At 37.7% G+C, this 13,703-nt stretch overlaps 6 protein-coding genes across 6 annotated transcripts; 2 read left to right on the top strand and 4 right to left on the bottom strand.

Moving 5' to 3' along the window:
• BDF20DRAFT_898794 (uncharacterized protein) lies at positions 1 to 2,106 on the bottom strand. Its single transcript, XM_053082636.1, has 2 exons — positions 1,786 to 2,106; positions 1 to 1,668 (listed from the first exon to the last, which is right to left on the bottom strand). Exons 1-2 carry the CDS (start codon positions 1,969 to 1,971, stop codon positions 91 to 93), a joined length of 1,764 nt encoding a protein of 587 aa, XP_052931280.1. The 5' UTR covers positions 1,972 to 2,106; the 3' UTR covers positions 1 to 90.
• A 2,521-nt stretch (positions 2,107 to 4,627) lies between these two features.
• BDF20DRAFT_829075 (acyl-CoA N-acyltransferase) lies at positions 4,628 to 5,116 on the top strand (the record flags this gene model as incomplete). The annotated part of the gene is made up of 1 exon (XM_053078289.1): positions 4,628 to 5,116. One exon carries the CDS (start codon positions 4,628 to 4,630, stop codon positions 5,114 to 5,116), a length of 489 nt encoding a protein of 162 aa, XP_052931279.1.
• A 185-nt stretch (positions 5,117 to 5,301) lies between these two features.
• Positions 5,302 to 6,626, bottom strand: BDF20DRAFT_839916 (uncharacterized protein; the record flags this gene model as incomplete). The annotated part of the gene is made up of 5 exons (XM_053079332.1): positions 5,302 to 5,798; positions 5,864 to 6,049; positions 6,124 to 6,307; positions 6,380 to 6,562; positions 6,624 to 6,626. The coding sequence occupies 5 exons, from the start codon at positions 6,624 to 6,626 to the stop codon at positions 5,302 to 5,304; spliced, it is 1,053 nt and encodes a 350-aa protein (XP_052931278.1).
• A 102-nt stretch (positions 6,627 to 6,728) lies between these two features.
• Positions 6,729 to 8,908, top strand: BDF20DRAFT_207933 (lariat debranching enzyme, C-terminal domain-containing protein). Its single transcript, XM_053074922.1, has 5 exons — positions 6,729 to 6,798; positions 6,874 to 6,990; positions 7,057 to 7,530; positions 7,601 to 8,408; positions 8,481 to 8,908. Exons 1-5 carry the CDS (start codon positions 6,793 to 6,795, stop codon positions 8,792 to 8,794), a joined length of 1,719 nt encoding a protein of 572 aa, XP_052931277.1. The 5' UTR covers positions 6,729 to 6,792; the 3' UTR covers positions 8,795 to 8,908.
• A 114-nt stretch (positions 8,909 to 9,022) lies between these two features.
• Positions 9,023 to 11,929, bottom strand: BDF20DRAFT_917310 (Chs5p-Arf1p-binding proteins-domain-containing protein; the record flags this gene model as incomplete). Its single annotated transcript, XM_053084550.1, has 6 exons — positions 9,023 to 10,540; positions 10,668 to 11,223; positions 11,330 to 11,391; positions 11,502 to 11,588; positions 11,677 to 11,750; positions 11,848 to 11,929. The coding sequence occupies 6 exons, from the start codon at positions 11,927 to 11,929 to the stop codon at positions 9,023 to 9,025; spliced, it is 2,379 nt and encodes a 792-aa protein (XP_052931276.1).
• A 610-nt stretch (positions 11,930 to 12,539) lies between these two features.
• On the bottom strand, positions 12,540 to 13,199 carry BDF20DRAFT_829137 (uncharacterized protein; the record flags this gene model as incomplete). The annotated part of the gene is made up of 2 exons (XM_053078296.1): positions 12,540 to 12,800; positions 12,873 to 13,199. The coding sequence occupies 2 exons, from the start codon at positions 13,197 to 13,199 to the stop codon at positions 12,540 to 12,542; spliced, it is 588 nt and encodes a 195-aa protein (XP_052931275.1).
• Positions 13,200 to 13,703: the final 504 nt, after the last annotated feature.

Below are 13,703 nucleotides of genomic sequence, written 5' to 3'. Positions count from 1 at the left end.
ATGAAAAAGTGAAAAAGTAAAAAACAAGTACTCAGAGTGTGATGGACAGAAGACCTGGGAGGGGGTGAAGAAAAAAGAAAAAAGCATAAATTAATGCTGTCGGTCATCACCGCTGCTATTGTCGTGACTCTTTTTAGCCTTCTTTACTGATTTCGCTGTAATGACAGCCCTGAAAACACGCACGGACCTTTTACTATCCAGAACCACATCATCATTCAAGCCAAACTGTAACATATCGGCTTCAATAGTCGACGCAATACTTCTCATCTGATACAAGTCATCTCGGAACGCATCCGTACCTTCAAGTATGCATAAATTCATTTCGAACTGCTGTTTAGCAAATGTTTCCAAAGGTGCGAATTCACGGTGCTGGCGAATAATGAGCAAGATCATTTTCAATGTTTGGTGGATCGCGTAAAACATATGATGATAGGTACTTTGATCACAGCACATCAACTTTAATTCTTGAAGCCCTTGCAGAATTTCCAATGTCACGTGTAAGCCATCCAAGAGTAAGTCAAAGTGGACGACAGGACATAGGGCTTGATGATACTGTAAGAGGGAAAAAATGACCACGATACGCATGGAATGGTAACAGTTTGCGAGGTGTATATTAGGCTGCTTCACTGTTCGCCACCATGCTTCCGTCTCCGAATTGATTCTTTCATACAAATAAGGCAATTTGCCGGTCCTAGTAGCTCGATTAAAGCGTCGCATAAATTGAGCCATGATCACAAACTCATAGAGTGTATCATATGACATATAACAGTTAGAACGAGGGGTTATACATGTTGTGAAATGTTGTGAGGTAGGCTCGTATCGTTGTTGATGCCGTTGATTTTGTGAGTCAACGACAGGTGTACCGTCGCTACCATCAAAACATCGACCTGCCGCACATCCTCGTTGTGCACTTTGTTGTTGCGGCTGCTCCGCTTCCTCTAGCCGTGATGGTCGAGTGATGGGGAAAGGTAACTTATCTGGTAATAAGGATTCTTGATTCAATGCAATGGAGACCCAAGCATCAATATAATACCAACGATACCAACATTGCAGTAGAGCGGGTGACATTTTCACGTCATTGACTTTATTTTTCAACGTCTCACAAGCCAAACAATGCCAAGTTCGTTGTTCGTGAGGGAGACGTAAAAGGCTCGCAATATAGCTGAGGCAAAAGTAGCATTGAATAGCTACTACACTTAGATTTGTATCTTCATCCTCCGAGAAAATAACTTCTTCCAAATAGCTACAAGCTTGTTTATAATAATAAAAGGCAATATCTTTTTTAAAGTCTTCCATTGCTTTTGAAGATAATTGTCTCTTTGATTTGGAGCTTGTAAAGTTCTTTGGGCTGTTTTCTTCTGCATCATTGTCTAACACGACAGCTGAATTAGGGTTGTTGTGGTTGATCGTAACCATACTGATGGCAGCAACGCAATAAAGAATCGATTTTGGTGTGTTGTGTCTCAATACATCAACTTCAATAGGTGCAATTTTGAAACTGATACAGCACCAATGCTGAATAGCTCTATACATAAGGCCCTGTAGCAATTGATGACTGGCAGAATGATAACGGACCGATTTAGGCAAACTGTTTTTGCTCTTATAGCTAAGTAATGCTTTCACTTTTGCTTTGGTGGATTCGATTGGGTATTTCTCAGCATCTTCGAGCTGTATGTTTAATAAACAAAAGAGGTCATTATAATTGTTAATCACGTAAGATATCTCTTCGAAAGAAAAAGGATTGTAATAAGCAGTTGCAGTCATATTGAGATCAACTCTATTTACTGTAGCAATGATTGCACATAGAACGAGAAAATGTATCAGAGACCAGTAAGCAGATGAAAAAAAGTAGAAAGGGATTAAAAGGGTACAAAGAAAGGAGCGAAGAGAACCATTGTATTTCTTCGTTTTCATGGTAACCAAATCTGAGCATTTTGTCATACAGAATAGTATAATTCTGTTGATAGACATTACTGCGATACAACTCAAATGTTATTGATTGCTCTCTCAATGAAGTTCTTTGAATAATAGTGAAGAATCAAAAGCTAGCAACGTGAACAATAGCTATCAGCGTGTTCAAAATAATTAATGATTCTACTATTCGATCACTATCGAATAAAAAGCACCCCCCCCTCTCAAGTTCATTGTTTTGGATCAAAACCTCTTTTCAATTGTTTGTTGGAAGGTCAGCTGATACATCTCCTATATTGCCTAGTAAATGATGTGTGGAATATTGGGTCTTTTTTGTGGTGAAGAGAATTCTTCTTCCGACCAACACAATAGAGAATCAAGTAGGCTGAAGAATTGCGTACTATGCGTACACAAGAATTCTCTACCTGCTTGCTGGAGTAACGTTGCAAAATTCTTATTTAACAACTCAACAGATATTTTCAGACAGTGATATTTAGATATGCGGTGCATTGATCAAGTAAACGTTTTTGTTTCAATATAACATAAAAAATGATAAATGCTGAAAGCTTCGGAGCAGGAACACTTTACAACACTTCTTTATGGCTTAAATGGAACCATAGTCTAAAAAAAAGGCAGCAGCCAATCAATTAAAGCGTGCAAACTAGTCCTCGGAAAGTCACTTCTATTGCTTCCGTAGAACAACTCAATTGATTGCATTCAATATACTAACTTTCATCATGAGTGTGTCCGCTGTAACAATACTAAAGGTATCTCTTCTTTAGACACGATATAAGTTTAATTTAGGCAATTTTCATGATCTTTGTTATTTGTTCAGGGTGATTAAAATTAATTTGTATAGGCATGCTAACTTTATAATTGCAATACTGCTAACCTAGAATGACGGGGTCTGACTATAATAATTGAAGCGAAACAAGACCGTTTAAATATATTACGGAACGTTATGTTTAAGAGATATTAAGTGCAGGGTAAATGTATACCGAAGTATCCGACAATAATCTAGATAAATACTTGGGCCGATCCATGAAATAAGCATATGCTTATAGACTCAGGGAGTTGGAACATCGGAGAGGGTTTTCATGAGTGCTCAAAAAGGCTTCTTTTGCACTTCCAAAACCTATCAAAAGTAGATCTTACAAAATAATATGAACTTTGTGCGTTCAAACTCAAGCTTCAAAGATACCCTTGATTAATTTATTGAAGAACGAAACCAAGACGCTATCAGAAACGTTCAGGATGAAGCTCTCTATATCTGATTCTCCCTTCATAACTAACACGTATAGCTGCAAAACTCTATGGACATCATTTATTCGACGACGATAATACAGGTATTATCGAGCAATTGCCTTTGACGGCGTAAATTGGAATTTTAGCTATTTCAACATATCGCTCATGAGTTTTAAGGGCATCTTTTGTTACAAGATGGTACAAGTTGAAACGTTTTAGGAAAATGTTGGCATTTTGCCGCCAAGGCCTCTAAGTCTCTATTATCCTAAGGGGAACTTCAGCAGGAATCAGCTACAAGATGACTCGACTCGTCTTTCGGTCCTATACCCAGATTCGACGTTTGTGCTGTTAATGCGAAATATGATGGTTTGTAAATACAGTATCATTTTTCATTGGAAAAAAGAAAACAAAAAAAAAAAGAATTTGAAAGATTACATTCCACTGAAACTCTTTTGCGTAAAACTACTGTCAATTGACTGAGTAATCTGTCCAAACGAAGAACGACTATAGTGTATATACAGTTTATTTCCAGAATTAGAAAGGACAACCTGGGGAGAGAGCAGATCATGTCAGAAGAGCCAATATACACTAAAAGTAAACGTTTGACAGTGAATGTACCTTTCTCTACATCGTACGCAGAGTAAAACAACTTAAACTATATAGTTTCCTTTGGTAATACCTCAAAACATTTACAAAAACTGACGATTGAGCTATCTGGTTTATCAGCTACAGATAGAATCGTGTAGCATAAGAAGACAGTCTATACAAGTATATATTTCTTATATTAATTATTACAGCTTTTCAAAGACTGAGAAAAGTGAAATTGGCGATTAGATTTTTCGCAAAGCTACAATCTGCGTTTGGCAAGCCGTAGTATTTGCTTCCGTCATTCGTATGCTTTCCTCTCATTTCCTTTCTCGCTAAAGGTCGATCTGAGTCTTTAAACGCAATGGCCATTTGGTCTTATTTTTGCTTTAATCTTATTTCCTCTGCATATATTTAACCTTGGAGTTATTTTACAGCGACATGATATTTATTCCATTGACATCTTAGGAAGGAACGGATTTCATAGTACAAACTAAAGGTTTTTTCGCAGAAAACCGCGAATTGGGAGTTCTAAAGTTACAAATACTCTTCTCATGCTTTCTGCAAAGCCATCTGCAAAAGAATTCTTGACAATAAAGGCAACATACTGTATGCAATAAATATCAACTTTGTATAAATGTCTCAAACTATTAATTTGTTCCTGAATCCTGATATATATCTCATCAGATCCGGCGGATCATAATCTATCCTAGCTGATGCTAAAAAGTGATTGGCTATCCAAATCTCTTATCTTCCTTTGTTTCCTTGTTCTGAAAATCTGTCAAAGTCTTCCTCTTTCTAACTGTTGGACTCATCATTAAAGCTATAAAGTTAAATCAGCATGTCAAACGATAAAATCACCCCGGCTACTCAAACTGATGTTGAAATGAGACCTGCCACTGTTGCGGATGTGCCTCTCATTCTTGGTTTCATAAAAAAACTTGCCGAATATGAAAAGCTTTCTGATGATGTGGTTGCTACAGAGGATATCCTACGTGAAAGTCTATTTGGATCCAAACCCTATGCAGAAGTTATTCTTGCCTATGCTGCAAAAAACTCAACCGATAACGAAAAAATTCCAGCAGGCATGGCTTTGTATTTTCACAATTTTTCTACTTTTATGGGACGCCCTGGTCTCTATTTAGAGGACTTGTTCGTGGATCCTGAGTTTCGTGGTAGAGGGATCGGCAAAAAGCTATTGATTCAGTTGGCAACAATTGCAAAGGAAAGACAATGTGCAAGATTCGAATGGGTCTGCTTAGATTGGAATAAAACTTCAAGAGAATTTTACGAAGCGTTAGGTGCGAAACCCTTGAGTGAATGGATCATTCATCGTGTAGATGGAAAATCACTCGACTATTTAGCTGCTATGTAAAGGATTGATATCAATATTTATTACTCCTTTTATCCAGCCAATACAACAAGTGTACAAAATAAACTATATTTAGACATACATTATGAGCATAGAGAAAACTTATTCATGGTCAGGTAGGTATTATAAGTCGTGACAGTGAAACGAATGTATTCACGCACAGTAGGAGTTTAATCAAGGCTCATGATTTAGCTATCTTCATCTGATGCGTATTGTATTTGTTGTTGTATTGATCGAGAAGACAATCCACGTAAACGGTCCAAGGCAATAGATGTTGAAGATGTTGATCGCTTTGCAACTAATGTTGCTTCTACAGAATTAGCGTCAGACGATTTATCAATCCTCTCGGATGCTGGTCCTAAGGATGTTAATGAAGCTTGTTCAAGGGGAGTGGAGACAGCCATTGTTGTGCCTAAAGTGGCAACATCACTAGAGCTTGTGATAAACCGCTCTAATAATAATTGTGGTGTAGGAGAGGTTGAGAAAGATTCATGCTGTTTAATAGGCTGCAATAAGCGCGCACGAAGTTCCTTCAGCCCGTGCCATTCTTCTAATGAGACTTCATCATTGTCATGCGTTGATATAGTATAATTTTGATCAAGTTGTTGCTCAATTTCGGATAGAGCTTGGAATATATGAATGGCTTGCTGTTCAGACTTGATCGCCTGATCTCTGAAGAATCTTACTTTGTTATAATCGTATAAGTAGCTGCAACTATTTGATGACAAGACATAAATAATATACATATACCTTCTGGTAACTTTTCTACAACCATTCTAGCTTGAGCTACTCCAGAACACAAGGCCAAAAAGCATGTAGACGTTAGCTGATTTGCATAGGCTATTCGCTTCAATAGGATATTTTGCTCTTCATTGATATTCCTGTTATTAAATCTGATATACGTCTGTACTTCATTCAGTAGATCAAAAATAATATCTAGCAGCGTTATATGGTTAGTTTTTCAAAAAAGTTGATTAACATATTTCAAATTTGCTCGATGATTTTGGTACCTGCATGTTCTGTTAACGATGTTGTTGGTAGTGCAGAAGACGCTCGTAAACGTAATAAATTCTCAAAATTGAAGCCTATATTATGTTCTTTCAAAAAAGGCTCAAAAGCCTGAATGCTTCGTAATTGCTGCAACTCGTCTTCTGAGCCAGTATCTTCTAAGCCTTTTACAACTTCGATAATGCCCTTCAAGAAAGAGTTAAATAGTCCCGTATTGGCCTACTATATAATGTTCTGCTAGAGTAAAAAAATACATACACCCTGTGGTTCATTCAAGTAGGTATTGGCTGACAAGTAGTTTGGATTTTTGTTAGTAATTGCAACGATTGTCGACATTAAAGGACGTTGAAGTTGCCTACTTTGTTGTTGCTGTCTACCATTTGTAAATGCAGTGGTTGTAACCTTATTTGTTGCTGGTATTGCATTGGACTGTTCTTGACCCTACTTAATTAATTGTTTAACGTAATTACCTAAGGTTGGACTATTTTTGGTTTTGGATTACCATTAGTGTCAGCGATTATTTAGTTGTTGCATGAAAAAGTATTTGCGTCCTTTACAGAGACTAAAGAAGCAAACGTGAGTTTGAATTCTCTTGCTGTTCTTTAAGTGTAGCATGAAATTCAAAATTCTTCCTTTTCTACAGTGGTCTTGTTGGACTTTACAAGAATAGAATGAAGGTACACAAGTCAATCGGTCACTGTGTGTAGTATTTTCGCTTGCTAAAACGATAGCTAAGACGAATTGATTTTAAGGTTGCTATAGAAGGTTGTTGCCATGGCGAACTTGACGATATATACGGATCGATCCGCTTGATCGAGCAAAGAGACAATATCAAAATAGATCTCGTTTTAATTTGTGGTGATTTTCAAGTATGGCTCTAAACCCATCATGTGTGGTTTCTTTAATGTACTTACCGCTGCAAACTCAAACATTAGTCTGTCAGAAACGAAGCCGATGCCATTTGTATGTCAGTTCCAGCTAAATATCGCCAGCTTGGGACCTTCTGGAAATATTACTCTGGTAGAGAAAAAGCGCCTTATCCCACAGTCTTTATTGGGGGAAACCATGAAGCTAGCAACTATCTCTGGGAACTGTACCACGGAGGATGGGTGTGTGATAATATCTATTATATGGGTTATGCTAACGTTATCAGATTTGGTGGTTTAAGGATCGGTGGACTTTCAGGAATTTACAAATCTTACCATTATGATAAAGGGCACTATGAGACTTCACCGTATTCGGAAGATCATAAAAAGTCAGCATATCATTACCGTAAATATGATGTTGAAAAACTCCTTCACGTACAAGAGCCATTGGATATATTCATGTCGCATGATTGGCCCCGGGGAATTGAAAGATACGGTAACCTGAAGAAGCTGATGAGAGAGAAGAAGTTCTTTATCAATGAGGCAAGCGATTTAATGTGAGTGACCTTAATAGCTGCAAGTTTCTAAATCTTTGAATATGTCCTTTATATAGATTATGAGTAACTCTTTAGGAAGTGAGCCGAATTTTCAATTGTTGGCAAAGCTGAAACCTAGCTATTGGTTCTCGGCACATCTACATGTGCATTATGCTGCACTTGTCGATCATTCTATGTTGGAAAAGGGTGAATATCCAGAGGGCATTCAGGCTCTTTTAAAGGGAAAGTATCCGCCATCTGCATCTGCATCAACTCCTCGGGTAAAGAATGAAGATGAAATTGTCATTGACGTGAGATTGGATATAGATAGTGAAGCTAAGCCTGAAGAGACATCAAATGAGTCAACAGCAGACGACGATAATAGCAACGGCAGCACTAATAGAAATGTAAACACCTCCAGCGCATCAACGTATGAAGGTGGTATTCAAATAGAACAAAACAAGGATGCAGACGCAGTAAACGACGGCCAGTCCATGGCATCAGTATCACTAAACACGTCTATATCACCAAAGTATACTAAATTTCTCAGTCTGGATAAATGCCTTCCCGGTAGAAAGTTTTTGCAAATTCTCGACATTCCTTCTCCAAACGACGACAATCAAGATTATGATTTCTATTATGATATGGAATGGCTAGCTATTACTCGTGCCTTACATCCTTTTTTGTCTACTACATATCAACAAGCGCACATACCTTTCACGGACGATGAACTGCAAAATAGAATTGCAGAAGAACGCAGATTTTTAGAGACGAAACAGCAGTCTGGCATTTTGGATTTGAAAATTCCTCACAACTTTGAGCCAACAGCGCCTGCTTACAATCCTGAAATGCTACCAACGAACCCACAATTAATAAAAGAATGTCGTAAGTTGTTATAGAACTGATAAAATATATGCCAGAGGAAACTAATTCTTTATTATTGTTTAATGATATTAGAACACCCTTTTTTGAATCCTCAAACAGCGAAATTCTGTGAAGAAATTGGCATTGAAAACAAGATAAATTCCGGATGCAGACAAACCCTTCAACTAAGCGAACATGAAAATAGTGCGCCCATAACAGATATGCGATCCACTTATCCTGAGACCTCAACTGTAGAACAAAGTAGTAATCACAATAGTAGATGTATAGACACTACAGAGTCGTTTGAAGTACCATCAACGAAGCGTACAAAGATTGAGGAACGTGATGTCGTTGCTGCTGCTCGTAATCCTTCTGAAATAATGATGGATGATGAAGAATTTATGTAATAAACAAGAAATGAGATCAGTTTATCATGTTATGTTGAAGATGGCAATATAAAATATGTAAAGGAGAAAGAATAGTTCGTTTTAAGGTAATCTATAGATCGCAATTAAGTAGGCTCTTTTCCCTGATTTATATAGTAAAAGAGTGATTAGTGTATTGTGTCTTTGTTATTTGTATACACATGATAAGTCCGATTAATTGTTCTAGTACTTCGATGAGTACTTCTTTCATCAAAACTCGTAGCCTTCCACCTTAAATAGTTCTGCATAGTCAAAATATCTTGTCATCAATTTTTGGACAGGACGAGGCAAATTCATCGATGTTAATATATTTTGCATTTTTGATAAGCCTTCTCTGCGAACCAACACGTTCAAATGACGAGCAATCTCACTAGGGTACACAATTTCATGATACCATCTTTCGTGATACACTGTCAATTTAACAGCTGCCAAAAGGGCTCTCTGTACATTAGACTCTTTTACGTAAATCTCCAAAAGTTTCATCCATGCTTTTGCTGAGAATTTTTGATCCAAGCATTGTTCATAGGCTTCTTTAGCTTCTGGTGCATGCCATAAACGTTGTGCTAAATCACCCAATAATTCCCATTCCGTGCCAGTTTTGCGGTATGGCATTTGCTGAGCGCGATAATGAGCAACCTCGGTACGCCAAAAAGTGTAGATTCGTAAATCTTCATAGAGTACCATAAAAAGATTGTCTAGCCAACGTTCACAGAGACGTTTGTTACTAAATGAGAAGTTAACACCGTCGCTAGGATTAGGTGTATCTATACGTGTACTATTGTTATTGTTGCTATTGTTCTTTCCAGAAGATTTGCTAACTGTATGACTGGTCTCGGACTTATCTGCAGCTGCCGATGAGGATTCTTCAGCTGCTGCTTGAGTAGGACGGCTAACAGGTGTGTGTTGAAGTTCAATAGATCGGGGTTCATCCTCTTTACCTACATTTTTGTCATTATTGCCGTTTTCTTTTTCCTCAGTGTCTAAGTCTATAGAATCCATCTGGTCCGCTAATTCATTTTCATCATTCTTTACGCCATTCATTTCTTCCTGATTACTAGTATTCTCCGTTATTGTGTGTTCGTTTTCTTCTAATTCTGATTTCTCTTCGTCTGACTTATGATCTTTATCCTCTTCTATCTTACGAGAAGTTTCCTCATCAGGCATCGGTAATGGATGATTGTCAGTATCTTTATTTCTGTCACTTTTTTGTGTTGCTGCTTCGGCTAGCTGGTCGTCCTCATGCTCATCATTAGTACCATTGATACTGGTGGAAGACTTTTGATTATCCTCTTTGGCTTTTTGCAACCTGTATTCTTCTTCCATGACAAACACCTCAGAGCGACATCTTAGTAGGTCATCCCAACCAATCTTACTAACCAAGCGTGTCAGCAAAGCATAGGCTTTAGCAAATGTGCCATGAAGCGCTGGTGCAGGCAAGCGAGCCAAATTAGGATCGGCTTCATTTTCGCGACCTGCTGCATCCTCTTCCATGATGCCTGAGTTGATGATATCGGTTTTAATAGGTAGATGCGTTTTAATAGGAGCGGGCATACGGTGCATGTCACGTTCACTATAAGTAAACATAGGGCAAGAATTCAAAGTGAGAAGTGCATTTTTATAATCGCCAACATCGATATAGACTTCGGTCAATTTTGCCCAAGTCAAGAATTCCGATGGTGTTGTGTTTACTGCAAATTTGGCCAATTTGAGTGCCATTTGATATTCACCCTATTGCCGTGCAGGTCATAGCAAAAAAAAAAAAAAAACCAGCCTCGTATTAATAACACCTTTCTATAAAACTAGAGTAATTCCTCTTGTCCGCTGTTTCTCATTTTTTTATGTGTTTCATTATTACCTTACTGCGTAAGAAATCCACCTGAATATGCAATAATGGATAACTCATAGGTGTCTTTTTCAAATCTTCATTCAGCACTCTAATAGCTTTCGTTTCTTCATTTTGACCAATATAGGAGTCTGCCAGCAATGCGCCTACTTCGGGGTCCTTTTTGTGCAACTTGGTAAACAATTCAATTGCAGGTCCATATCTAAAGCTGTCTCCAAAATACTTCATAACACCTGATGTCAGATGATTATGTACAGTTGTAGCTGTTTGAATCTCTGGATTACTTCCCAATTGCCAACTCTTCCAAAACAATGTTTCCACAGCTTCCAAAAATTTCTGCTCGCCTGCCAAGCTGGTAATTGGATCTAATTTTCGATATCCAGCCAATCGATAATAACTGTCGTCAGAATAGAGAATAGCACGCAAAACAGCAGATAAATAAGTTTCCTGCCAAATAGAAGAAGTGGCTTCGTGGCGTTCACCACGAACATCGACGTAGTAGCTTTCGACACCACCAGGAATCTTGACTTCGACGCGAACATCGACGCGAGAAACTGCATTGAAACAACTGAAATATAAAGGAATATGATAACAGATTAGCCAGTTTAGTTTTTATCATGAATTGTGTGTAGAATCATTATCCATGCAACAGACTGTTATTGCCGTCGACATACCAGTAGATACCAGAACGAATTCTCCAAGCATTTGACTTCGAAAACCACGACTGAGTTTCGTCCTGTATTAAAATCATGCAAAGCAATTGGAAAAAAGTTTAATTGTTAGTTTAAACAATGGTATTGCTTCGAAGGCAGATGCTCGAAAATAAAGAATAACTAAAGATTGTACCAAAGAGTATGTCAATGAGTTGAGATAAGCAGCAAGTGTTGCAGAGGAGGATGCGTCGACACCGGACACATAATGATAACTGCCAAGCTGATTGTTTTTTTTTGTGCAAGAATATTAGCAATTTTGAATTAGTTACAGAAGGCTTTATATGTTTGGCTTCAATTCACTGTTTTACCTCTTTAGTACCAGGTTTAGGGTGAGCCTTAATGATATGGCATAAATCTGGCGGGCCTAATTCGCGAAATGTGCCTGAGATGAAGTGTATACGCGATAATGTTAAAATGTCAGTAAAGATGTAACTGTGCCCTCTTTTTGCGTGCTTAGCTACAAAAAAAATTCTTCTAACCTAAAGCATCTGTGCGAGCAGCAATAGACTCTCCCAACTCTGACTCGAAAAATTCAGGGACATCTTTGAGTATATCGCCCATATTATTCTTACAATTGAAATACAAAGAGTACAAAAAATAGAAAGGTACACTTTTTTGTTATTGCTTTCCCCCCATTGTTTGCAGAAGGAGTTTGAAAATGCCGACAGCTGCAACAACATTCAGTTGGACTCGAGACCATATGTGTATTTAGATCTCTAGCAGATACCTGCTAATGACTAAACAATGATAGTCTTTTCTTAACATGTCGCTATTGTTTGCTAGATATCATATCAAAGTTCAGGTTTGGGGAATTAAGAGAAGTATAGACATTTTTGTTACTGTTCAACTGCCGTCGTTCTTTCACAATCGTTGCTTCCGTGCAAGGGAAAAAATAGTTTTGTGTCTTTATTCAATGCTTACTTGATAACTCTTCGTTTAAAACTCTCAAAAAAGTTTATCAACGAGTCTGTACTTTTATTATAAAAAGTTGCTGAATATAGCAATGTAAATAATTCACTACGGTATAATTATTCTGTGTATAATACTAAGCAAAACTTTACAAGCTTGGAAATTACATAACATTTATCTGTAATGCCTCAATGATAAATCAATTGTTTATAACGTAGTAAAGTAAGCTTCATTGAATTAATAAATGATCGCTTCAAAACGTTTAATTTAAAAGATGGGTATGCTCGTTAGTTATTTCTTCTGTTGTATCATCTAGTGGTTCAAATTCACCAATACCCAATCTCTTGTTTCTAAAGTGCCATATTATACACATGGTTAGTAATATGCCTTGTAGAATCCCCGTAACCATGTATGTCAGCCATGCTGTCCAATTGGTGCCTGAGCGAGCCATTAAAGAATAAACAAAGAGAACAGTACCAGGTGTTTGTAAGCACATCATCGGGATACTTAATGCACCTACCATCTTTGATGAACAAATTGAGGCATTTATGAGTTTCCCGCTAAGCATAAACTTTGAATCTTATCTGGCATTTACCTTTGTTTGCCATGTCTTCCATATTTGCGGAAAGTACTGAAGTGAAGCCAGAATCATACTGAGAATGCCCAAAAATGCAGCCCATAAATTTGTTTGCCAATGCTCAGGCCCTCCCACAAAAGCCAACAGCAGAACGGAAATAAAAAATGACAATGCGAGGTGAGCAATGCATATACCAGCAACAACTAATGATATTTTCCATTCCGCTGTTATAGGAGGCTTTATTTTGCTAGGCAAGTCTAACTGTAATTGACCCGGCGCATGTATCTCTCTTTTCTTACTTTCAGGGAAATAAAGTAAATAGAGTAAAAATATGCTGCTGAACATGGCCCATTGAACGCCAATCTGAAATATACCCATTAACCCTTCTAAACAGGCGCCTTTTGACTAAATTTGAAAATTATGTCAGAGTCATGGTGCTTAAAGAAAATCATTCAATCATTCGAGGCTTCCTCACCAGAGATGGACAACACCTAATGGCATTCCATTGCAGCAGAACAATATTGAACAAACTGGAAGTAGAGGATACTACACCAAGCAGTAAAAACCATGAACTGAACCCTTCACTTGTTTTATATCTGATAATCCTCAAATGCTATCCAATAGAGTAAGCGTTTTTATATTCTTGAGATAAATGGTTCCCCTACTATCTGTCACTTACTTGCGGTAAATATGAAATGACGATACCAATGCACAAAAATATACTGATGAGCAGAGTGGTTCTGTCGTGGACTGGTTCACACTCTTGACTCACTACAGACGAGTACGCCTGAAGCGTATCAACTATTCGCTTCGTTATAAGACCATTTTTTGATAGTTCCATTTATAAAA

This window comes from Mycotypha africana, assembly GCF_025528875.1.
Source record: "Mycotypha africana strain NRRL 2978 chromosome Unknown BDF20scaffold_14, whole genome shotgun sequence".
Lineage (NCBI taxonomy): Eukaryota > Fungi > Mucoromycota > Mucoromycetes > Mucorales > Mycotyphaceae > Mycotypha > Mycotypha africana.
The sequence above is the reverse complement of the archived record's forward strand: the minus strand, read 5'-3'. Positions and strand labels throughout refer to the sequence as shown.